Here is a 24,786-nt window from a genome sequence, read left to right as displayed (position 1 = left end):
ATCCAGTATGCATGCAAGTTAATTATTTGAATCTAGTGCAAGTCATTTACCCTTGTTAAATTTCATCTCATAACAATTTTGACTGCACTTTGTCAACATCATTTGGGACCCTGATTTCTTGGTGCCATCTAAATTTGACAAGCCACTCCATAAATCTTCATCCAAATCAATGATAAAAACTTGGATATGAAAGATCCCTAGAAAGTAATTAATACTAAGCCACCAAGAATACTCTTTGGGTAGGGATGTTCATCATCTGCAAATCTACTTACTATTTACTAATCTATTTCAGCAATGAGGATAATGGAAAACTAAGAAAAATGCTTTAACAAAATCAAGATGTTATGTAATAAGCACTGCTTGAATATAGTGTCCGGGGACTTCCCTGGTGGTGCAGTGGTTAAGAATCCGCCTGCCAACGCAGGGGACATGGGTTCGATCCCTGGTGCGGGAAGATCACACATGCCACGGAGCAACTAAGCCCATGCACCACAACTACTCAGCCTGCGCCCTACAGCCCACGAGCCACAATTACTGGGCCTGTGTGCCACAACTACTGAAGCCCGCGCACCTAGAGCCTCTGCTCCGCAACAAAGAGAAGCCACTGCGATGAGAAGCCTGCGCACAGCAACGAAGACCCAATGCAGCCAAAAAAATAATTAATTAAAAAGAAGAATATAGTGTCCTCACATTATTGTCAAAAATGCAGTTTATGAGTTTAGCAAGGTTGTTTTTAGGTGAACTCATGAAAAATTGCTCATAAACCACACTGGGGTTATCAGTGGGTAGTTTCCTATGTCCACTCTTCTTTTAAAAAATCACACTTTAAGAGTTAACCTATTTAATTATTTTATGACTGTTTTATGATTAAATGTTTATGACTTAACACTTAAAACTGCAGATTTATGGTGACTTGTGCATGTATTTCACTCATCCTAATGGGCTGAAGATCACCTTTTCCAAAAGCAAATAGTCCTCCTGAGTGAAATAAACTGTGTCTCCTCTGCTTAGGCATCCATGCTTAAGTGAGTGTGTCTTAACTGAATACTGATCCAAAGTTACTTACAAATTATTAATGATAGCTCAGATCATTCAAACAGGATCCCAGGTTATAATTCCACTGCATCTTGAGATTTGAACAATCATGATGTAACTATATGAAATAGATCCTGGGCTTCAACTTTTTTCTTTAATATATTTATCTGGACTTTTTCATTTTATTATTTTTTAAGATTTTCTTTCTTTCTTTTTTGATGTGGACCATCCTCAAAGTCTTCACTGAATTTGTCACAACCCTGCCTCCGCTCTATGCCCTGGCACTCCTGCCGCAAGGCATACGGGATCCTAGTTCCCCAACCAGGCATCGAATCCGCAACCCCCTGCATTGGATGGTGAAGTCCCAACCACTGGACCACCCTGCATTGGATGGCGAAGTCCCTGGACTTTTCCATTTTAAAGACCATTCTCTGTGCTCATGAAAAAGGAAGCAAAACAAGAAGTGTTGCTCTAGAGTAGAGTGTAGAAGTCCAGATGTGGACTCTGAAGCCCAAGTGCCTGGATTCTAATCCCAGCTCTATCATTCACTAGCTATGTGACCTGGAACAGGCAATTCAACCTCTCTGTGCCTCAGTCTCATTGATAAATGTGAATAATGACAGTACCTACCTCACAGAGTTATAGGAATTAAATGAGCTAACAAGTGTGAAGGGTTTGTAACAGTGCCTGCCACACAGTAAGCAAAAAAGACTTCAGATGTTTGCTATAATTATCATTCTTGATCACCTATTAACATCACCCCTTCTCACTCATCCTCTCCCTGCACTTGCTCTGAAAATAACAATATAGTACAATGGTTAGTTAAGAGCTGGGCTCTGAAGTCAGAAAAACCTGGATTGGAGTTCTGTCCTCACCCTTTATCAGCAATACTACCTTGGGAAGTCACTTAACCTCTCTCAGCCTAAATTTTCTCATCAATAAAATGAGGATAAAAACAGTATCTACTTCATGGTGCTGTTGTGAGAATTAAACAGAAAGGAGGAGCTTCCGGGAAGATGGCGGAAGAGTAAGATGTGGAGATCACCTTCCCCCCCACAGACACTCCAGAAATACATCTACACATGAAACAACCCCTACAGAACACCTACTGAACGCTCCAGAAGACCTCAGACCCCCCAAAAAGCAAGAAACCCCGCCCCCCGCCCCACGTACCTGGGTAGGGCAAAAAAGAATAAACAGAGACAAAAGGATAGGAACGGACTTGCACCAGTGGGTGGGAGCTGTGAAGGAGGAAAGGTTTCCACACACTAGGAAGCTCCTTCGCGGGCGGAGACTGTGGGTGGCAGAGGGGGAAAGCTTTGGAGCCGCGAGGAGAGCACTGTAGCGGGGGTGCGGGGGGCAAAGCGGGGAGATTACTGCACAGAGGATCGGTGCCGACCGGCACTTACCAGCCCAAGAGGCTTGTCTGCTCCCCCGCCTGGGCGGGCGGGGCTGGGAGCTGAGGCTCGGGCTTCGGTCGGAGCACAGGGAGAGGACTGGGGTTGGCGGCGTCAACACAGCCTGAAGGGGGTTAGTGCGTCACGGCTGGCCGGGAGGGAGTCCGGGGAAAAGTCTGGACCTGCCGAAGAGGCAAGAGACGACTTCTTCCCTCTTTGTTTCCTGGTGCGCGAGGAGAGGGGATTAAGAGCGCTGCTTAAAGGAGCTCCAGAGACTGCGCGAGCCGCGGCTAAAAGCGTGGACCCCAGAGTCAGGCATGGGACGCTAAGGCGGCTGCCGCTGCCACCAAGAAGCCTGTGTGCAAGCAGAGGTCACTATCAACACCCCGCTTCCGGAGAGCCTGTGTAGCCCGCCACTGCCAGGGTCCCGGGATCCAGGGACAACTTACCCGGAAGAACGCACGGCGCGCCTCAGGCTGGTGCAACGTCACGTCGGCCTCTGCCGCCGCACGCTTGCCCCGCACTCCGTGCCCCTCCGTCCCCCCGGCCTGCGTGAGCCAGAGCCCCCGAATCAGCGGCTCCTTTAACCCCTTCCTGTCTGAGCAAAGAACAGACGCCCTTAGGCGACCTATACGCAGAGGCGGGGCCAAATCCAAAGCTGAGCCCTGGAGCTGTGCGAACAAAGAAGAGAAAGGGAAATCTCTCCCAGCAGCCTCAGAAGCAGCGGATTAAAGCTCCACAATCAACTTGATGTACCCTGCATCTGTGGAATACCTGAATACATAACGATTCATCCCAAATTAAGGAGGTGGACTTTGAGAGCAAGATTTATGATTTTTCCCCCTTCTTTTTTTGTGAGCGTGTATGTGCATGCTTCTGTGTGAGATTTTGTCTGTATAGCTTTGCTTCCACCATTTGTCCGAGGGTTCTATCCATCCGTTTTTTTTTTTAATTTTTTTTCTTAATACCTACTTTTTATTTTAATAACTTTATTTTATTTTACTTTATCTTCGTTCTTTCCTTCCTTCCCTCCTTTAGACAACAAATCATCACAAATTGAGGAGGTGGACTCTGAGAGCAAGATTTATGATTTTTTCCCCTTTTCCACTTTTTGTGAGTGTCTATGTGTATGCTTCTATGTGACATTTTGTCTGTATAGCTTTGCTTCCACCATTTGTCCTAGGGCTCTATCAGTCCGGTTTTTTTCTCTTAATTATTTATTTATTTTAATAACTTTATTATATTTTATCTTACTTTATTTTATTTTACTTTATCTTCATTCTTTCTTTTTTTCCTTCCTTCCCTCCTTTGTTCCTTCCTCCCTCCCTCCCTCCTTCCCTCCCTCCTTTCTTTCTTTCTTTCTTTCTACTTATACTAATTCTTTCTTTCTACTTTTTCTCCCTTTTATTCTGAGCCATGTGGATGAAAGGCTCTTGGTGCTGCAGCCAGGAGTCAGTGCTGTGCCTCTGAGGTGGGAGAGCCAACTTCAGGACACTGGTCCACAAGAGATCTCCCAGCTCCACATAATATCAAATGGTGAAAATCTCCCAGAGATCTCCATCTCAACACTATCACCCAGCTTCACTCAACGACCAGCAAGCTACAGTGCTGGACATCCTATGCCAAACAACAAGCAAGACAGGAACACAACCCCACCCATTAGCAGAGAGGCTGCCTAAAATCATAATAAGTCCACAGACACCCCAAAACACACCACCAGACGTGGACCTACCCACCAGAAAGACAAGATCCAGCCTCATCCACCAGAACACAGGCACTAGTCCCCTCCACCAGGAAGCCTACACAACCCACTGAACCAACCTTAGCCACTGGGGACAGACACCAAAAACAACGGGAACTACGAACCTGCAGCCTGCAAAAAGGAGACCCCAAACACAGTGAGATAAGCAAAATGAGAAGACAGAAAAACACACAGCAGATGAAGGAGCAAGGTAAAAACCCACCAGACCTAACAAATGAAGAGGAAATAGGCAGTCTACCTGAAAAAGAATTCAGAATAATGATAGTAAAGATGATCCAAAATCTTGGAAATAGAATAGACAAAATGCAAGAAACATTTAACAAGAACCTAGAAGAACTAAAGATGAAACAAACAATGATGAACAACACAATAAATGAAATGAAAAATACTATAGATGGGATCAATAGCAGAATAACTGAGGCATAAGAACGGATAAGTGACCTGGAAGATAAAATAGTGGAAATAACGACTGCAGAGCAGAATAAAGAAAAAAGAATGAAAAGAACTGAGGGCAGTCTCAGAGACCTCTGGGACAACATTAAATGCATCAACATTCGAATTATAGGGGTTCCAGAAGAAGAAGAGAAAAAGAAAGGGACTGAGAAAATATTTGAAGAGATTATAGTTGAAAACTTTCCTAATATGGGAAAGGAAATAGTTAATCACGTCCAGGAAGCACAGAGAGTCCCATACAGGATAAATCCAAGGAGAAATACACCAAGTCACATATTAATCAAACTGTCAAAAATTAAATACAAAGAAAAAATATTAAAAGCACCAAGGGAAAAACAACAAATAACACACAAGGGAATCCCCATAAGGTTAACAGCTGATCTTTCAGCAGAAACTCTGCAAGCCAGAAGGGAGTGGCAGGACATATTTAAAGTTATGAAGGAGAAAAACCTACAACCAAGATTACTCTACCCAACAAGGATCTCACTCAGATTTGATGGAGAAATTAAAACCTTTACAGACAAGCAAAAGCTGAGAGAGATCAGCACCACCAAACTAGCTTTACAACAAATGCTAAAGGAACTTCTCTAGGCAAGAAACACAAGAGAAGTAAAAGACCTACAATAATGAACCCAAAACAATTAAGAAAATGGGAATAGGAACATACATATCGATAATTACCTTAAATGTAAATGGATTAAATGCTCCCAACAAAAGACACAGATTGGTTGAATGGATACAAAAACAAGACCCATATATTTGCTGTCTACAAGAGACCCACTTCAGACCTAGAGACACATACAGACTGAAAGTGAGGGGATGGAAAAAGATATTTCATGCAAATGGAAACCAAAAGAAAGCTGGAGTAGCAATTCTCATATCAGACAAAATAGACTTTAAAATAAAGACTATTACAGGAGACAAAAAAGGACACTACATAATGATCAAGGGATCGATCCAAGAAGATATAACAATTGTAAATACTTATGCACCCAACATAGGAGCACCTCAATACATAAGGCAAATACTACTAGCCATAAAAGGGGAGATCGACAGTGACACATTCATAGTAGGGGACTTTAACATCCCACTTTCACCAATGGACAGATCATCCAAAATGAAAATAAATAAGGAAACACAAGCTTTAAATGATACATTAAACAAGATGGACTTAATTGATATTTATAGGAAATTCCATCCGAAAACAACAGAATACACATTTTTCTCTAGTGCTCATGGAACATTCTCCAGGATAGATCGTATCTTGGATCACAAATCAAGCCTTGGTAAATTTAAGAAAATCAAGTATCCTTTCTGACCACAATGCTATGAGACTAGATCTCAATTACAGGAAAATATCTGTAAGAAATACAAACACATGGAGGCTAAACAATACACTACTTAATAACGAAGTGATCACTGAAGAAATCAAAGAGGAAATTAAAAAATACCTACAAACAAATGACAATGGAGACACGATGACCCAAAACCTATGGGATGCAGCAAAAGCAGTTCTAAGAGGGAAGTTTATAGCAATACAAGCCTACCTTAAGAAACAGAAAACATCTCGAATAAACAACCTAACCTTGCACATAAAGCAATTAGAGGAAGAAGAAAAAAAAAAAACTCAAAGTTAGCAGAAGGAAAGAAATCATAAAACTCAGATCAGAAATAAATGAAAAAGAAACGAAGGAAACGACAGCAAAGATCAATAAAACTAAAAGCTGGTTCTTTGAGAAGATAAACAAAATTGATAAACCATTAGCCAGACTCATCAAGAAAAAAAGGGAGAAGACTCAAATCAATAGAATTAGAAATGAAAAAGGAGAAGTAACAACTGACACTGCAGAAATACAAAGATCATGAGAGATTACTACAAGCAACTACATGCCAATAAAATGGACAACCTGGAAGAAATGGATAAATTCTTAGAAATGCACAACCTGCCGAGACTGAATCAGGAAGAAATAGAAAACATGAACAGAGCAATCACAAGCACTGAAATTGAAACCGTAATTAAAAATCTTCCAACAAACAAAAGCCCAGGACCAGATGGCTTCACAGGCGGATTCTATCAAACGTTTAGAGAAGTGCTCCCTGATACCAAAACCAGACAAAGATGTCACAAAGAAATAAAACTACAGGCCAATAGCACTGACAAACATAGATGCAAAAATCCTCAACAAAATACTAGCGAACAGAATCCAACAGCACATTAAAAGGATCATACACCATGATCAAGTGGGGTTTATTCCAGGAGTGCAAGGATTATTCAATATACGCAAATCAATCAACGTGATACACCATATTAACAAACTGAAGGAGAAAAACCAAATGATCATCTCAATAGATGCAGAGAAAGCTTTCGACAAAATTCAACACCCATTTATGATAAAAACCCTCCAGAAAGTAGGCATAGAGGGAACTTTCCTCAATATAATAAAGGCCATATACGACAAACCCACAGCCAACATCGTCCTCAATGGTGAAAATCTGAAAGCATTTCCACTAAGATCAGGAACAAGACAAGGTTGCCCACTCTCACCACTCTTATTCAACACAGTTTTGGAAGTTTTAGCCACAGCAATCAGAGAAGAAAAGGAAATAAAAGGAATCCAAATCAGAAAAGAAGAAGTAAAGCTGTCACTGTTTGCAGATGACATGATACTATACATAGAGAATCCTAAAGATGCTACCAGAACACTACTAGAGCTAATCAATGAATTTGGTAAAGTAGCAGGATACAAAATTAATGCACAGAAATCTCTGGCATTCCTATACACTAATGATGAAAAATCTGAAACTGAAATCGAGAAAACACTCCCATTTACCATTGCAACGAAAAGAATAAAATATCTAGGAATAAACCTATCTAAGGAGACAAAAGACCTGTATGCAGAAAACTATAAGACACTGATGAAACAAATTAAAGACGATACAAATAGATGGAGAGATATACCATGTTTTTGGATTGGAAGAATCAACATTGTGAAAATGACTCTACTACCCAAAGCAATCTACAGATTCAATGCAATCCCTATCAAACTACCACTGGCATTTTTCACAGAACTAGAACAAAAAATTTCACAATTTGTATGGAAACACAAAAGACCCCGAATAGCCAAGGCAATCTTGAGAACAAAAAACGGAGCTGGAGGAATCAGGCTCTCTGACTTCAGACTATACTACAAAGCTACAGTAATCAAGACAGTATGGTACTGGCACCAAGACGGAAAGATAGATCAATGGACCAGGATAGAAAGCCCAGAGATAAACCCACACACATATGGTCACCTTATCTTTGATAAAGGAGGCAGGAATGTACAGTGGAGAAAGGACAGCCTCTTCAATAAGTGGTGCTGGGAAAACTGGATAGGTACATGTAAAAGTATGAGATTAGATCACTCCCTAACACCATACACAAAAATAAACTCAAAATGGATTAAAGACCTAAATGTAAGGCCAGACACTATCAAACTCTTAGAGGAAAACATAGGCAGGACACTCTATGACATAAATCACAGCAAGATCCTTTTTGACCCACCTCCTAGAGACATGGAAATAAAAACAAAAATAAACAAATGGGACCTAATGAAACTTCAAAGCTTTTGCACAGCAAAGGAAACCATAAACAAGACCAGAAGACAACCCTCAGAATGGGAGAAAATATTTGCAAATGAAGCAACTGACAAAGGATTAATCTCCAAAATTTATAAGCAGCTCATGCAGCGTAATAACAAATAAACAAACAACCCAATCCAAAAATGGGCAGAAGACCTAAATAGACATTTCTTCAAAGAAGATATATGGACTGCCAACAAACGCATGAAAGAATGCTTAACATCATTAATCATTAGAGAAATGCAAATCAAAACTACAATGAGATATCATCTCACACCAGTCAGAATGGCCATCATCAAAAAACTAGAAACAAACAAACAAAAAAAAAAACTAGAAACAATAAATGCTGGAGAGGGTGTGGAGAAAAGGGAACCCTCTTGCACTGTTGGTGGGAATGATGTAAATTGATACAGCCACTGTGAAGAACAGTATGGAGGTTCCTTAAAAAACTACAAATAGAACTACCATATGACCCAGCAATCCGACTACTGGGCATATACCCTGAGAAAACCATAATTCAAAAAGAGTCATGTACCAAAATGTTCATTGCAGCTCTGTTTACAATAGCCCGGAGACGGAAACAACCTAAGTGTCCATCATCGGATGAATGGATAAAGAAGATGTGGCACATATATACAATGGAATATTACTCAGCCATAAAAAGAAATGAAATTGAACTATTTGTAATGAAGTGGATAGACCTAGAGTCTGTCATACAGAGTGAAGTAAGTCAGAAAGTGAGAGACAAATACCGTATGCTAACACATATATATGGAATTTAAGGGGAAAAAAATGTCATGAAGAGCCTAGGGCTAAGACAGGAATAAAGACACAGACCTACTAGAGAATGGACTTGAGGATATGGGGAGGGGAAAGGGTAAGCTGTGACAAAGCAAGAGAGAGGCATAGACATATATACACTACCAAACGTAAGGTAGATAGCTAGTGGGAAGCAGCCGCATAGCACAGGGAGATCAGCTCGGTGCTTTGTGATCACCTGGAGGGGTGGGATAGGGAGGGTGGGAGGGATGGAGACACAAGAGGGAAGAGATATAGGAACATATGTATATATATAACTGATTCATTTTGTTGTAAAGCAGAAACTAACACATACTATAATTTGTTGTAAAGCAGAAATTTTGTTGTAAAACAAAATTCATTTTGTTGTAAAGCAGAAACTAACACACACTATAATTGTAAAGCAATTATACTCCAATAAAGATGTTAAAAAAAAATGAACATATGTCACACCCATCACGTAGCACTTGGCACATAATATACGTATTCAGTGAACCTTTGCCAAAAGCCCTCCTTCATGCCCCTTAGCATTTTGGTAGGCACAATCTGTACCAGACCCGCCTCTTTTCTGACAGTCGGATAGATTCTTGATGCTTTTGGCAAATATCTTTGGTTATCTGCCTCTATCCAACTCTGGTAGCTGTTCTGTGTTTTGTAGACAGATACTTCTCTCAACATTCCTCCCCATTTCCTTTCTCTTTGAATTGTTTGTGGTTATTACATCAGAATTTGAGAATTTCCTGTTCTTTGTGAACCTATTATTATTTTGGAGCCTATAACCATGAGACTGTGCCCATATTTTTTTCCCTAAAATATCTGCTTTCTAAAACACAGGATTCACAAATGTTATTTTTTCATCATTATTACAAACTTTAAAATAAATGATAATTTTCCTATCAATAATCTATCCCTTCTATTTTCCCAATCATTGGGAAAAAGTAAATTCAGGATAATGGTTCCCACCATCGTTTCCTTTACCACCTATGAGACTAAATGATTAATAAATTAAAAATGTTATCAGATACTCTTTTTAGCAGAATGAAACTTCTGAAAAATATCTAGGTGGTTAAAGAACACATTACTACTACAGTTTGTTTCTCAGTAAATTTTACAATCTTATGCTGAGATTCTTTCATATCTCTCCATCAGAATATCACTTTTGTTCCTTTCTTCTTTTATAGCTCTCTACCATATTCTTCCCCAGCAAGGTGGTTTCCATCTTATGTGTACATGCGCACACGCGCACACACACACCCCTCATTAGCCCCTCCTAGCATTCCCTATTGGATGTTTCTTTTCAACAAAGTACATCTTCCAACGACCAGAGTTCTTACATGAGTACCATCTTACCACCTCTTGGTAACAGATACCTTCTGGTTAGAATACTAAGTTTTCTTTTCTATAAATACTGCATTAATATACAAAATCATATATATACAAGGTACTGTTCCCAAACAGTTTTGTCCCCAAATGCCTTCTTTCTGCCATATGTTTTCCTCTCCTAAGTTATCTATTTTTATAATCTTATATAGGCTTCTTTCTCCTCTTTACTGACAAATGTAATAAGCCTCTAGCCAAAAGGCAGTACAAGTTACTCTGCCAGAAGCCCACTACTGCAGCATTAAAGAGTACAGTTCAGGAAACCAAATCCTGTTTTGATACCCTCCAACTGTTAATTGCCACATCTATCCTTGTCTTCCAAAGTTAAGAGCAGCAAATGGAGATATAAAAAAGATATGAGCTGTGTCTGCTCCTCAGAACTCCAAAACCCTAGATTTCTTTTAAACATTTCCATTAATGTACACAAGAAAAGTTATTTTGACTAGATTGTCAACTTTAAGATAGCAAGGACTACTTACCTTTTACACACTACCGCCCAGTGCTTAGTACATGTTAGACCAGAGGCTTCATCCTTTGACCCATGGGCCAAGTCCTCCCACAGCCTGTTTCTGAATGGCTCACAACTAAGAATGGTTTTTACATTTTTAAAGGGTTGTTTAAAAACAAACAAATAAAAATTCACTGAGGAATATGTGACAGAGTCCATATATACCCCACAAAGCCTAAATTTTCCATCTAGCCCTTCTCAGAAAATGTTTGCTGACCCCCGTATCAGACCCTCAAATGTTTGTTAAAAGAGGAGGCAGGGGGAAGGGAGGGAGCCCTCAGAATGGGAAAGAAGACACAGATTTGCAACAAATATATTTTGAGATCACTGCAAATGGTGAAACTCTCATAATAAGCACTGTGCAGGTCTTTAAGTCATTCCTTGACTTCCATTTTCACTGAGTTTCAAGAGAAACTAAAGGTCGTTCATCAGTATATTTAAGAGATCATAATTTTTTTTTGGCAACGTATCTAATCTTGAATCACAGGTGCTCCTAGGAGAATTAAATTTAAACCTTGGTAGTACACTTCTTCTCCAACTAGCCTAGTTAACATAAGTGTTAGTCATCAGCAAGGTGTAAGGTGTATGTACCCTCATACGTACCTTCTTTCCTTCCATGCAGCACCAAGTGCCTAAGCACTAACAACCCACAACATTTTACTCATCTGTTCCCATGTGTCTGTACACCTGTTACCTCAAAATTCAATCACTGAGAATGCTCCACAAACCCTGTAATAAAGCTCTGAACACTGAAAAATGTTTAACCAAAACATGAAAGTCCCATTCTCATAAAATATCACAGCAGTAGTACTAGACCTATTCATAGCAATGTCTATTAGAAGCACTTGCAGAGGTGTACCTGAAAATGCTGCTCCATCACTTGGATTTTTCCCTGGTCTGGGCACTTTTTTAGAGCTCGATCTGCATAATGGAACAGGATTTCCACCATCTGTAAGGAAAACAGCTTTGTATATAAACTAAAGTATGTCTCTAAAGTTTTTCAATACTTAGTATATGTGATCTTCTTAAATAATACAGAATCAGGCTTTGCTATTATATTAAAAATATAATTTAAAATTTTAGTGACTTTATTTCTCAGTTTTTTTAACCCCAGCCTAATTTCTCTCAGCCTCAGGGTTAGTACCAATTTGCTAATCTTTCCTAATAAATACCTCCAGGTTCCAGACCTCATTAGTATATATATTGCTCAGGAAGTAAAAAGTTGAAGTTTAGCTCTTCAGTTATCCTCTGCATATGTCTTTCCCTAAAGAACACAGATAGCCAATACTTTTTTACCAGATACTGAGAAAATCACTTATAAGTCTCAGGATTGACCAACTTCTGTGTATGTTTTCTAAATGTTTATACTAATTTGGAATCTAATTTTTACCAATGCATTTGTACAATAAAAAGGGGAAGGAATGACTATAGTAAATGAATTCAAGCAAGTCTAGACTAGGAAAACAAAGCTAGTGTTAAATATTAACATTAACCATATTAATACTAATTAATAATGATAATAAACATCAGGCCTCTCTGCTCCCTCAGGCAACACAAACACTTCCACATATAGTATTTCTCATTATTACTAATCAGTTTATAAAGACCAACAAATCTCAACTTTCTATGGACTATAATTAGGTTCAGAGATAACCCAGATCCCTGGGTTTTTTACTCCTCCTACTGTCCGCTGTCTTTTGGCTATTTTACTATCTATAATTTTCATGAGAGTGAGCAAGGGAAAAAAGAAAGGGTGATAAGAAGGAATTTAAAAAGCACTCAAGATAACACCAAGGAATTACAATCTGACTTGTTTTCTTTATACACTCTCTTCTTAACTATAGTCATTTACCTAATCACGCCCAAGATTATTAGCAAATACCAAAGGCAATCTGCACTGTACCCCAGTAAAGACCCTATTAAAATACTCACCCGATCTGCAACAACAGCCTTTCTCTTACTGGCATCCCCTGATAATCCTGCAGAGAAGCAAAATCCAGCGTAAATACAAAGTTAATCCATATCTTCAGGATGAAACTGCCCTGGTCTTCTACTGATAACCTATGCTAACAGTAGATATAACAATCCTTAGGTATCAGAATGTTGGATAATATGCCATAACAGGTACACCTCCCATCTATTGGACCAGACAGCTTATCAATGTACTTCCCTTTTGTTCTAATAATAAATTTTCCTTATGAAATGAATTTTAAAAGTGACATCTAAAATTCTATATCCTGTATTCGTCATTAACCTTTTTCACTGAAAGTCTGTAAGGTTTGATAACATCTTGCTTATAAAACACTTGAACACTAAGTCAGAAGTGTTCTGGAAGTGATTAGTATTATTCATTTTCTCTGCTCCAGAAAAACAACACCTACTACACCGGTGTTCTGTTAACTTACCCACTACTGCTTTTGCTTTTCCTTCATGGAAAGACCATGCAAGAGCCAAGGCTTCTGTAAGACAGTCTTGTTTCAGGAGGTGATCCACTCTCTAAAATGAATAAATGAGAGAAGACAGACCCCTCTGTCTGACCAATCACCAGTCAGAATTCCTATTCTACCTAATATCTTACCAGAAGTTGCTGCTTAGTAGCTAAAATTATTCCAATAACCATGTGAATATCTTATTTCCAAGAAAAACAATTTCTTAAAGCACTGGATAGTACAGTGACTGTATAGGCTAGTATAAGCAGCCACAAGGCCTAAATATAAAAAGAGGAAACAGCTAGAATGTCACTGTAGCAGAAACAGCTAGTTATCACAACATCCATTCACTCCCTCCTCTTTCGTAACAAATCCCAAGTTTATTTGAAACAGCAATAAACCAGCTAAAGGACATTTTTAAGACTCCCTTGTAGCCACTTGGGGCCATGTGACTAAGTTCTGGCCAATGATAAGTGGAAGTGCTATCTGGACCTTTCTGGGATGTCACCTTAAAAGGCCGGAGCCAGCCTTCTCTTCTCTTTCCTCCTTCCTGGAATGTGGATTTAAAAGCTGGAACTCCAGCAGTCATATTGGAACATGAAATGACCTTGAGACTAGAATCCACACACAAGGATGGCACAACAGGGTAGTATGCCAAAGACCACGGAGTTGCCATACTAGCCACAGACTGCCTACCTCCAGATTGCTTTTACATGAGAGAGAGTTCTTTTACATCACTGGTCTTTTGAATTTTCTGATATATGCAGCCAAACCTTATCATTAGTTATAGTCAGTTTTATCAAATCAAGTATATGATAGTTACAATGGTTTTGATGTACACTTCTGAAATTAAAAAGCACAAATCCAAATACTCTTTTTCTGCAAAGTCAGAACAAAAAATGTTAAGATGCTCTCAATTCAATAGTGCTAACATATAAAATTACTTTGAACTCACCTCTCTCCAGCTCCTCAGCATCATCACATAAACAGACTGGAAAACAAAGAGATGGAAATTAAAATTATCATCTTTAACAGATTTGTTTGAGAGACACATTTGTCTCAGTCCTACATCTCATTTTACATCTCTTTAAGTAAAAACATTTCATACTACAGTTAAAAGTATTTACTAAAGGGTCTTCAAGGGCCCACGTTAAAGAGTAAATCAAACATTTAAAGGTCAGTAAGTCTACAGTCCAAGAAGGGGAGTTAATTCCACGGACAAGGAAGAAGGAAAGTCCAATCTCCCAACATGTTTCTCCATGCTAAGTTTTTTTTTTAATTTATTTATTTATTTGTGGCTGCACTGGGTCTTCGTTGCTGTGCACGGGCTTCCTCTAGTCATGGAGATCAGGAGATACTCTTCGTTGCGGTGTGTGGGCTTCTCATTGTGGTGGCTTCTCTTGTTGCGGAGCACAGGCTCTAGAACGCAGGCTCAGTAGCTGTGGCTCATGGGCTCTAGAGCGCAGGCTCAGTAGTTGTGGCGCATGGGCTTAGTTGCTCTGCGGCATGTGGGATCTTCCTGCACCAGGGCTCAAACCTGTGTCCTCTGCATTGGCAGGCGGATTCTTAACCACTGTGCCACCAGGGAAGCCCTCCATGTTAAGTTTAAAAAAAAAAACCCCACAGGAACAAATTGACATACAAAAAGTTCCTATTCTAAGTCAAATGTCTCAAAGCGTTTTAATATACCCTAAGATGATCTAAGCTAAAGGACATCTTAATTACATGTCAAATATTAATGATAAGGTATCTTCCTGGTCATGAAAACATAAATGTGAAGGAACATTATGAAAGTATCCCTCTGAACAAAGAAAACCAGAACCTAAACAAAAGTAAAAATACAGTATGTCTAAAAGTAGAGGAAATAAATTAATTAGTTGTAAAGCACAGAGAACTATATTCAACATCTTATAATAACCTATAATGAAATAAAAGGGCAATCTTAAAAAAATTAATTAAAAATCATCTAACCCCTAAAAGTTTTCGATTACTGCTAATCAGTATTCATTCTGTAATGCACTGCCCTCTTTACCAGCAACCTCCTTCAGCCCCTACTAACCTGACACAAATGCACACCAAGTCACAGAGTGGAAGAACTTACTTTTGTCCCCAAATAAAAGATCTGACCACCATAGCTACTGATGGATTGATAACAAGCCTTCTCTCCAACCAAAGCCTAAAAAAAAAAAAACTTAAAGGTAAAAATTACATGCATTAGGAGTCTCAAGTTTTAAAGAATGTGGATTACAGAGACAACATGGTTTCATCCCATAAGTGAGTGGGGGGAAAAATGTCAGTCAAGTGCCAGTCTGTCAGTGGAAGTGGCATGAAGGACAAAGTGCAAAAAGTAATTCTCTGCTTATATACGGTCTCTTTATTTTTCAGAGTAATGTGTAAAGGGAAGAACATGCCAACTTCTAAATCTGAAGCAAAATTGTTGCAACCTGCCCACTACTGGATGACAGGTAGTCACTGCTTCTGGCAAAGAACAGGGCTAATTGAAATGGTACCTCCAAGTTCTTTGAAATAAATATCAACAAAAAACACAAGAGGAAACAGGAAGATAAACAGCGTAGTATATGAAAGTCAGCACAGCCCAGCAAAATAGAAACGAAACCTACTGTCTGATAAATCTGGTTGCAAATTTTGGCTCTGTCACCCAATAGGTGACAGAGTTTAAACAAGTTTCAAACTTCTGACAATTACATTTTTCCATCTTTGAAAACCATGCAGTTTCTGGGAGGCTTAAATACATTAATATTTATAAATCTCCTAAAATATGTAAGTGGTCAATACTGATAACTAGTAATTTTTCTTAACTTTTTATCATGAAAATTTTAAAATATATACAAAGGTAGAGAGAATAAAATAATGAACTCAATGTATCCAGTAACCAGCTTCATTAATTATCACTTCACACCAATCTTGTTTCATCTATATTCCCACTGACTCCCCTATAACACAGTAAAAATTCTGAAGTAAATCTCAGATCTTGAACATCTCATTTACAAAAATTCAGTATATGCACAATAAATAAATCCTTTCTAACATAACCACACAATTTCATTGACAGGCTTTCAAAATTTAACAATCACTCCTCCATGTCAAATATCTGATCAGTGTTTGGATTTCAAATTCTCTCATAAATGTCAAATGTTATTGAGGTTTCTGTTCTTTGTTTTGTTTCTACATTTCATTTGTTTAAATCAAGACCCAAATAAGGGCCACACACTGAAGCTGGCTGATGCATCTCTTAAGTCTCTTTTAATCTACAGAGTTTGCCTCTATCTCTCACGGTCCTTTATTTTCCTTGAAGTTTATTTGTTGAAGACGCTGGCACACTTATTCCATAGTTTCCTACTATCTGGATTTTGCTAATGGCATCCCCATGGAATCTTTTAACATGTTCCTCTGCTTCTGTATTTCCTCTAGAAGATCAGAATCAGGGTTTTTTTGGTTGTTGTTTGGTTTGGTTTTCTGGTAGTACCACTTTAAGTATGACATTAGCAGTAGGATTTTTGTAGATGCTCTTTATTATCAGGCTGAAGAAGTTCCCTTCTATTCCTAGTTTGCTAAGAATTTTATCAGGGATACAGAATTTTGTGAAATGCTTTTCTACATCTTTTGAGATGGTATTATGACCTTCCTTTTACAATAAACTAAATCAGTGAATTACACCTTTTTTTAAAATAAATTATTTATTTATTTTTGGCTGCATTGGGTCTCCATTGCTGTGCACGGGCTTTCTCTAGTTGTGGTGAATGGGGGCTACTCTTCATTGCAGTGTGCGGGCTTCTCATTGCGGTGGCTTCTCTTATTCTGCAGCACTGGCTCTAGGCGCACAGGCCTCAGTAGTTGTGGCACATGGGCTCAGTTGTTGTGGCTTGCAAGCTCTAGAGCCCAGGCTCAGTAGTTGTGGCACATGGGCTTAGCTGCTCTGTGGCACGTGAGATCTTCCCGGATCAGGGCTCAAACCCGTGTCCCCTGCATTGGCAGGCAGATTCTTAACCACTGCGCCACCAGGGAAGTCCCTACATTGACTTTTAAATGTTAAACCAGCCTGGCATGACTTGGATAAACACCATTTGACCATAATTACTCTTTTTATACATTGCTGGTTTCTATCTGCTACTATTTTAAGGATTTTTGCTTCTCTGCTCATGAGGTCATTGGTCTACAACATTCTTTATTGTAAGTCGTCGGTTTTATTATCAGAGGTAAGCTGGTGTCATAAAAAGAATTACGTGCTCTCTTTTTCTCTATTTTTAAAAAGATTTTTGTGTAAAATTGATATTTTTTTCCTTGAATATAATAGACTTCACTAGTGTAGCTATCTGAGCCTGGACTTTCTTTTAGGAAATCAAGTTAATGTACAGCCACACAGAAGTACAACCACTTAGATTTTCACTTCTTGAGTCAGCTTTGGTAATTTGTGCCTTCCAAAGAATTTTTCCATTTCATCCAAAATTGTTTAATTTATTGGCATAAAGTTATTCATATTATTTTTTTAATATCTTTAGACTCCATAGTAACCGCACCTCTCTCATTCCTGATATCAGTAATTGTGTCTTCTCTTTCTCTGGATTAGTCTCACTGGAGGTTTATCAATTTTATTTATCTTTTAAAGAAGAAAATGTATTTTCTTTGATTTTCTCTATTCTTTGTCCATTTCCTACTTAACTGATATATGTTCATCTTTATTATTTCTTCCTTTTATCTACTTCAAGTTTATTTGCTCTTCTCTATTTCCTTAGCTAGAACCCTAGATAATTGATTTGAGATCTTTTTTTCTAATGTATTTAACGTTACAAATTACCCTCAAATTTTTTTCTTTTTTTAAAATTTATTTATTTTATTTTTGGCTGCGTTGAGTCTTCGTTGCTGCGCGTGGACTTTCTCTACTTGCGGCGAACAGGGTCTACTCTTCGTTGCGGTGCACGGGCTTCTCATTGCAGTGGCTTCTCTTGTTGTGGAGCACAGGCTCTAGGCGCACAGGCTTCACTGGTTGCAGCACGCGGGCTCTAGGGCGCACAGGCTTAGTTGCTCCATGGCATGTGGGATTTTCCCTGACCGGGGATGGAACCCGTGTCCCCTGCATTGGCAGGAGGGTTCTTAACCACGGCACCACCAGGGAAGTCCCACACCCTCAAAATTAATTTAATTATAGACCACAATTTTTTTCTGAAATACAGCTGATTTACAATGTTGCGTTAGTTTCAAGTATACAGCAAAGTGATTCAGTTATACATATATATATATTCTTTTTCAGATTCCTTTCCCTTATAGATTATTAAAAGATATTGTGTATAGTTCCCTGTGCTATACAGTAGGTCCTTGTTCATTATCTATTTTACATATGGTAGTGTTTATATGTTAATCCCAAACTCCTAATTATCCGTCCCCCTCTTTCCCCTTTGGTAACCGTTAAGTTTGTTTTGTATGTCTATGAGTCTGTCTTATAAATAAGTTCATTTGTATCATTTGTTTAGATTCCACATACAAGTGATATCATGATATCTGCCTTTCTCTGGTTTACTTCAGTCAGTATGATAATCTCTAGGTCCATCCATGTTGCTGCATTATTTCATTATTTCATTCTTTTTATGGCTGGGTAATATTCCATGTATATACCACATCTTCCTTACCCATTCATCTGTCGATGAACATTTAGGTTGCTTCCATGTCTTGGATATTATAAATAGTGCTTCTATGAACATTAGGGTGCATGTATCTTTTTGAATTATAGTTTTGTCCAGATATATGCCCAGGAGTGGGATCATTGGATCATATGGTAATTCCATTTTTAGTTTTTTAAGGAACCTCCATCCTGTAGCTGTGCCAATTTACATTCCCACAAACAGTGCAGGAAGGTTCCTTTTTCTTCCCACCCTCTCCATCATTTATTATTTGTAGTGGTTTTGATGATGGCCATTCTGACAGGTGTGAGGTGACACCTCATTGTAGTTTTGATTTGCATTTCTCTAATAATTAGCAATGTTGAGCATCTTTTCATGTGCCTATTGCCCATCTGTATGTCTTCTTTGGAGAAATGCCTTTTTAGATCTTCTGCCCATTTTTTGATTGGGTTGTTCGTTTTTTTGATATTGAGCGGTATGAGCTGTTTGAGACCACAGCTGTTTGATATGCTGTATTTTCACTTTCGTTTAGTTCAAAATATATTCTAATTTCCTTTGAGATTTCTTCTTTGACTCATAGGTTATTTATAAAAGTGTTACTTAGTTTCCAAATATTTGGGTTTTCTCCAGATTTACCCTGATGATTCCTTCAACAATTTGCTGTAGTTTGTTTTATGGCCTAGCATACAATCTATTGGATGCTCCATGTGCACTTGAAAAAGTTTGTAATTTGCTTTCATTGGGTGGAATATTCTATAAATGTCAGTTAAGTCAAGTTGGTCAATGATTTTTTTGCCTTCTATACCCTTGATGGTTTTGTCTACTAATTCTATTACTTACTGATAAAGGAGTTTTGAAATTTGCAAACTCTAATTGTGGACTTGTCTGTTTCTCCTTTTAGATCTGTTAGTTTTAGTTTCATATATTTTGAAGGTCTGTTATTGGGTGCTTAAACCTTTAAGATTGTTATGCCTTCTTGACAAATTAACACTTTTTTATCAATTTGAAATTTCTCTTTATCTCTGACAATATTCTCTACTCTGAAATCTACTTAATCTGATATTAAAATAGCCATTCTAATGATTAGTGTTTGCATGATATGTCTTTTTCCTTCCCCTTACTTTTAACTTGTCTGTGTCTTTGTATTTAATATGAACTTTTTGTAGACAGCATATAGTTGGTTCTTGCTTTTTTTATCCAGTCTGACAATTCTTGCCTTTTAACTGAAATGTTTAGACTACTTCCATTTCCTATAATTATTGATATAGTTGGGTTTAGATTATCTTATTGTTTTCTACTCGTATTACCTCTTCTTTTTTTATGCTTTGTTGAATTTAATATTTTTTAACATTCCATTTTGTTGCTACCAGTGACTTATAAAGGTATACTTCTTTTTCAGTGACTGCTCTAGTGTTTACAATATGCAGCTTTAACTGTCAGTCTACATTTACATAATATTGTACTATTTGATGTATAATGTTAACAGCCTTACAATAATATACTTCCTTCCCCACACTCCCTGCTGTTATGTACTATTTTCGTCACACTATTACTTCTACATATCATAAACATTCCTTTTGTTTTAAACAGTCAACTGCTCTTGTTAAATGACAGTATTAAGGTACAATTTACATACCATAAAATTCACTCACTAAGTATACAATAATTTTCAGTAAATGTACAGTTGTTCGACCATCACCAAAATCCAGTTTTAGAACATTTCCATCACTCCACAGAGATACCTTTTACCTATTTCCAGTCAACCCTCATTCCTACTCCTGGTCCCAGCCCCACTAATCCACATCTGGCTCTCTAAACCTGCCTTTTCTGGACATTTCATATAAATATAATCAAAGAGTATATGGTCTTTCCATATGGCTTCTTTCACTTAACACAGTATTTTTGAGGTTCATCCATGTTGTAGCATGTGTCAACAGTTCATCATTTTTATTGAGGAACAGCATTCTATTACGCAGATATGCCACATTTTGTTTATCTATCAGCTAGTGGACATTTTCACTGTTTTGACTTTTTAGCTATTAAGAATAACGTTGCTATGAACATTTGTGTACAAGTGTTTATGCAGAGATATGTTTTCGTTTCACTTGAGTAGCTACCTAGGAGTAGAATCGCTCAGTCATATGGAATCTTTATGTTTAATATTTTGAGGAACTGCCAAAATGTTTTCCACAGTGGCTGCACCATAACCCACAAGGAAAGTACGAGAGTTCCAATATTTCTGCATCCTAATCAACATTTGTTATTGTCTGTGTTTTTGATTATAGCCATCCTAGTGGGCATGAAATGATATCTCACTGTGATTTTGATTTGCATTTCCCTAATGATTAATGATGCTGAGCATCTTGTCATCTGTTTATTGGCCATTTGTATATCTTCTTTGGAGACTGCTGCAGTTTGTTTCTGATGAGAAATCTGCTCTCACACTTGTTGTTGCTCCTCTGCATTTAATGTGTCTTTTTACTCTGCCTGCTTTAATATTTTCCTCTTTCCAATTCATTTGGATCAATCTATGTTTATTTTACTTGTGCTTGGGTTCACTGAGCCTCTTGCAATTCTGTGTTTATAGTTTAGGAAAGTTTTTGACCATTATTTCTTTAAATTATTTTCCCTCCTCTCCTTCAGAGATTTCAACTACACATTTATTAGGCTAAGTGGTGCTGTCTCACTGCAGTCACTAACACTAGTGTTTTTTAAATTTTTTCTCTCTACTTCATTTTGGATAGATTCTATTGCTCTATCTTCAAGTTCACTAATATCTTGAAAACTATTGTTTTTTGTCTTGGGGGTTTTTTCCTGATTTTTTTCCAGACAGGAGAGTAAATCCAGTCCCCATTATTCCATCTTGGCTGAAAGTGCAAGTTCAAAGTCTATCAGTATTTTTAATAACCATTCAGACAAAAGAAAATATCTAAGTGTGGGACAATAATTACTCTTACTTTAGTGAATTCTACTGCATTACCATTTCTTCTCCTGGATTTTCCTGGTTTCTAAATTCTGAAAATATATATGGAAGACCCTTTCACATATATTTATGCTCTAATATCTCAGGGAGATTTGAGTAATGGCTAGATATTATACTGCAGACACTCATTATATATGACCTTCATTACTACTTTTTTCAAGAAATTATCCAGAGAAGACTCAAAAAGTCTAAATTTCCTGCTTAAAGATTATTGGCTTAGGAAACATAAGATCACAATTCAAAGTAATTTAACTGTAAACTACCTGTGTAAACTGCTAAAGGCCATTATTGTCATTGCTTAAAATATAGTAAAATTAATACTAAGATCATAACTTTTGTGTCTTCCTTCTCTGCAGGCTCCTACATTTCATCTATTTCCTATTCCTCCAGAATCATCTTTCTTTCTCTCAAAGCGATCTTTGCCTTTTAATGGCTACAGCCTCCATACCTGTTCCAGCCTTTACTAATCACCCAAATATCTCCAAAGCCTTATAGGCTACCTGTCTCTCTAGTCATTTATTCCTTAAATCTATCAGGCTTGTTGTCAACATAATAAACTTTCTAAAATACCTTGCTTTTACAATTTCTTTCTCATGAACTTTCAATTTCATTTCATTATTTCAGTATGAAAGTTAAAATTCTTTGGTATTAAATTAGTCACATTTCCAAGTAGAAGACAACAGGAATTATTGTTCTAGTTTACATTCCTGAATACTTACAAACACACTCACATCCACTTCAACCTAGTTAGTGGCTTTTAAAAAAAAAATCTCAAGACTTAAAGATAACTCCTCAGAATTCCTATTTCTAAAACAAAACAACAACAAAATACCAAGTTTATCAAAGCAATACTAAGATAATGGATTACCCTTACCAGTGCCTGGCTCACGTTTCCTCCAGTGGCTAGAGATTTGAAATGGCTGCTATTATAGACCAACTGAACTTCTGAGATCTCCACCATTTCCAATTCCTCTTGAGTTTGCCGATCAATCACATGCAACTTCTCTACACTGTCCAAGAGCACAATCGTGCGTGAGTTTATCCACTGTAATTCAAGCACACAACAACACAAAAGTGAGGCCCATCCACACCATCATCCAGGGCAAAAGAGCTTGGCAACTCACTTAAATGACACTGACGACCTTATCCATTTAATTAATAACTTGATGACACCACAATCACAGCAAGAACTACTCGGTGACAACCCAGAGAACGACAAGTGCACAGCTGAGTTTTGATGGTGTTAAAATGACTCATAGTGTAAAAGAAGGCTAATTAAAAGCTCTAATAGATATTATGGGATATACTGTTTTTTATCAATGTTTTTGAAAGGTACATCGGCAAAATGACTTAAGCAAAGTGACCAACTTTGCATTTCTAGTGTTTTTGACATTAATCAAACAAACGGGCAAATGAAACCTCATAAACCTATCTGGTCAAAGAATGAGTGTTACCATTTAAGTAATTCATATTTAAAAATACAAGCTGGGCTTCCCTGGTGGCGCAGTGGTTGAGAGTCCGCCTGCCGATGCAGGGGACACGGGTTCGTGCCCCGGTCCAGGAAGATCCCACATGCATGGCCGCTGAGCCTGCGCGTCTGGAGCCTGTGCTCCGCAAGGGGAGAGGCCACAACAGTGAGAGGCCTGCGTACCATAAAAAAAAAAAAAAAAAAATACAAGCTATTTAAAATATATATTTCCTTTAAAACATACCTACAAATTATGGCAGAGCTCTTTGCTCTTTCTATTTCTCTATATATTCTGAATATTCTTTAATCAGTACTATTATAATATTAAAAGTAATAACAATAATAATGTTAAAATCTTCTGAAGGATACCATTTTGATAAATTTCTTGGGTTATATATAAGATTTCTTATTTTCAAAATTTTTTTTTTTTTTTGGTGGTACGCGGGCCTCTCACTGTTGCGGCCTCTCCTGTTGCGGAGCACAGGCTCAGCGGCCTTGGCTCACGGGCCCAGCCGCTCCGTGGCACGTGGGATCTTCCCGGACTGGGGCACGAACCCGTGTCCCCTACATCGGCAGGTGGACTCTCAACCACTGCACCACGAGGGAAGCCCCAAAATATTTTTTTGAAAAATCTCAATCCCTTCCCAAGAAATAAATGAAGTCTTAAAATCTGCTCAATTAGAATTCTAAATTAACCAGAACAAAGTACTTCCCCTGTACTTTCTCTCTCTGGTATTCATTTTGGTTTATTTATATGAACTCTTCCTATGTTATCAGAAATTATTTGCATAATATCATATCAAAGACAATCAAGTTGAAAATGGATCAATTTTCTTTTAACTATGTTGAATATATACTTTAACCCTGTGTTACACAGGAAGGGTTTGGTTTTCAAAAAGACACTCAAATCATTTACAAAGAGCTTTTGTAAGGTGCTCTCTTGATTACTTTACTTTGAGAAACAAAGTATCATTTAGGAAAGACACATTATTCAGCCCTGTATAAACTTAGTGCTAGTTTTTAGATGTTTTCAAAGGTCACCTGGTTAAAAGACAAAGAATGACAAAAAATGTTAGCAGGATTAGCAATTATTCTTGGGATTAGATCCTTACAATTTTAAGTGTTGACACATTGTAAACAAGCCTTTTAAAGGTAATTTACAAAGCAATGCAGTTAGGGGTCACATCATGAATAAGCCACAGGACAAATGAAAAACACCAACTGTCCTACTATTAGGAGAATGGCTACCTGTGGTTGGGAAAATTTTTCCCAGGGACAGAATCATATGCAGATTTTTAAAGTGCTGTATCTCAAAC

At 37.9% G+C, this 24,786-nt stretch overlaps 1 protein-coding gene across 1 annotated transcript in view; it reads right to left on the bottom strand.

Moving 5' to 3' along the window:
* Positions 1–24,786, bottom strand: part of VPS8 (VPS8 subunit of CORVET complex) — a 308,471-nt gene that overhangs the window by 232,476 nt on the left and 51,209 nt on the right. Inside the window, 6 exon segments of the mRNA XM_032630703.1 lie at positions 11,814–11,903; positions 12,887–12,933; positions 13,360–13,450; positions 14,339–14,374; positions 15,485–15,559; positions 22,877–23,047. Of these exon segments, the coding sequence (XP_032486594.1) occupies positions 11,814–11,903; positions 12,887–12,933; positions 13,360–13,450; positions 14,339–14,374; positions 15,485–15,559; positions 22,877–23,047 (510 nt within the window).

Source organism: Phocoena sinus, chromosome 4, assembly GCF_008692025.1.
Source record: "Phocoena sinus isolate mPhoSin1 chromosome 4, mPhoSin1.pri, whole genome shotgun sequence".
NCBI lineage: Eukaryota > Metazoa > Chordata > Mammalia > Artiodactyla > Phocoenidae > Phocoena > Phocoena sinus.
This window is presented reverse-complemented; position numbering and strand designations above follow the sequence as displayed.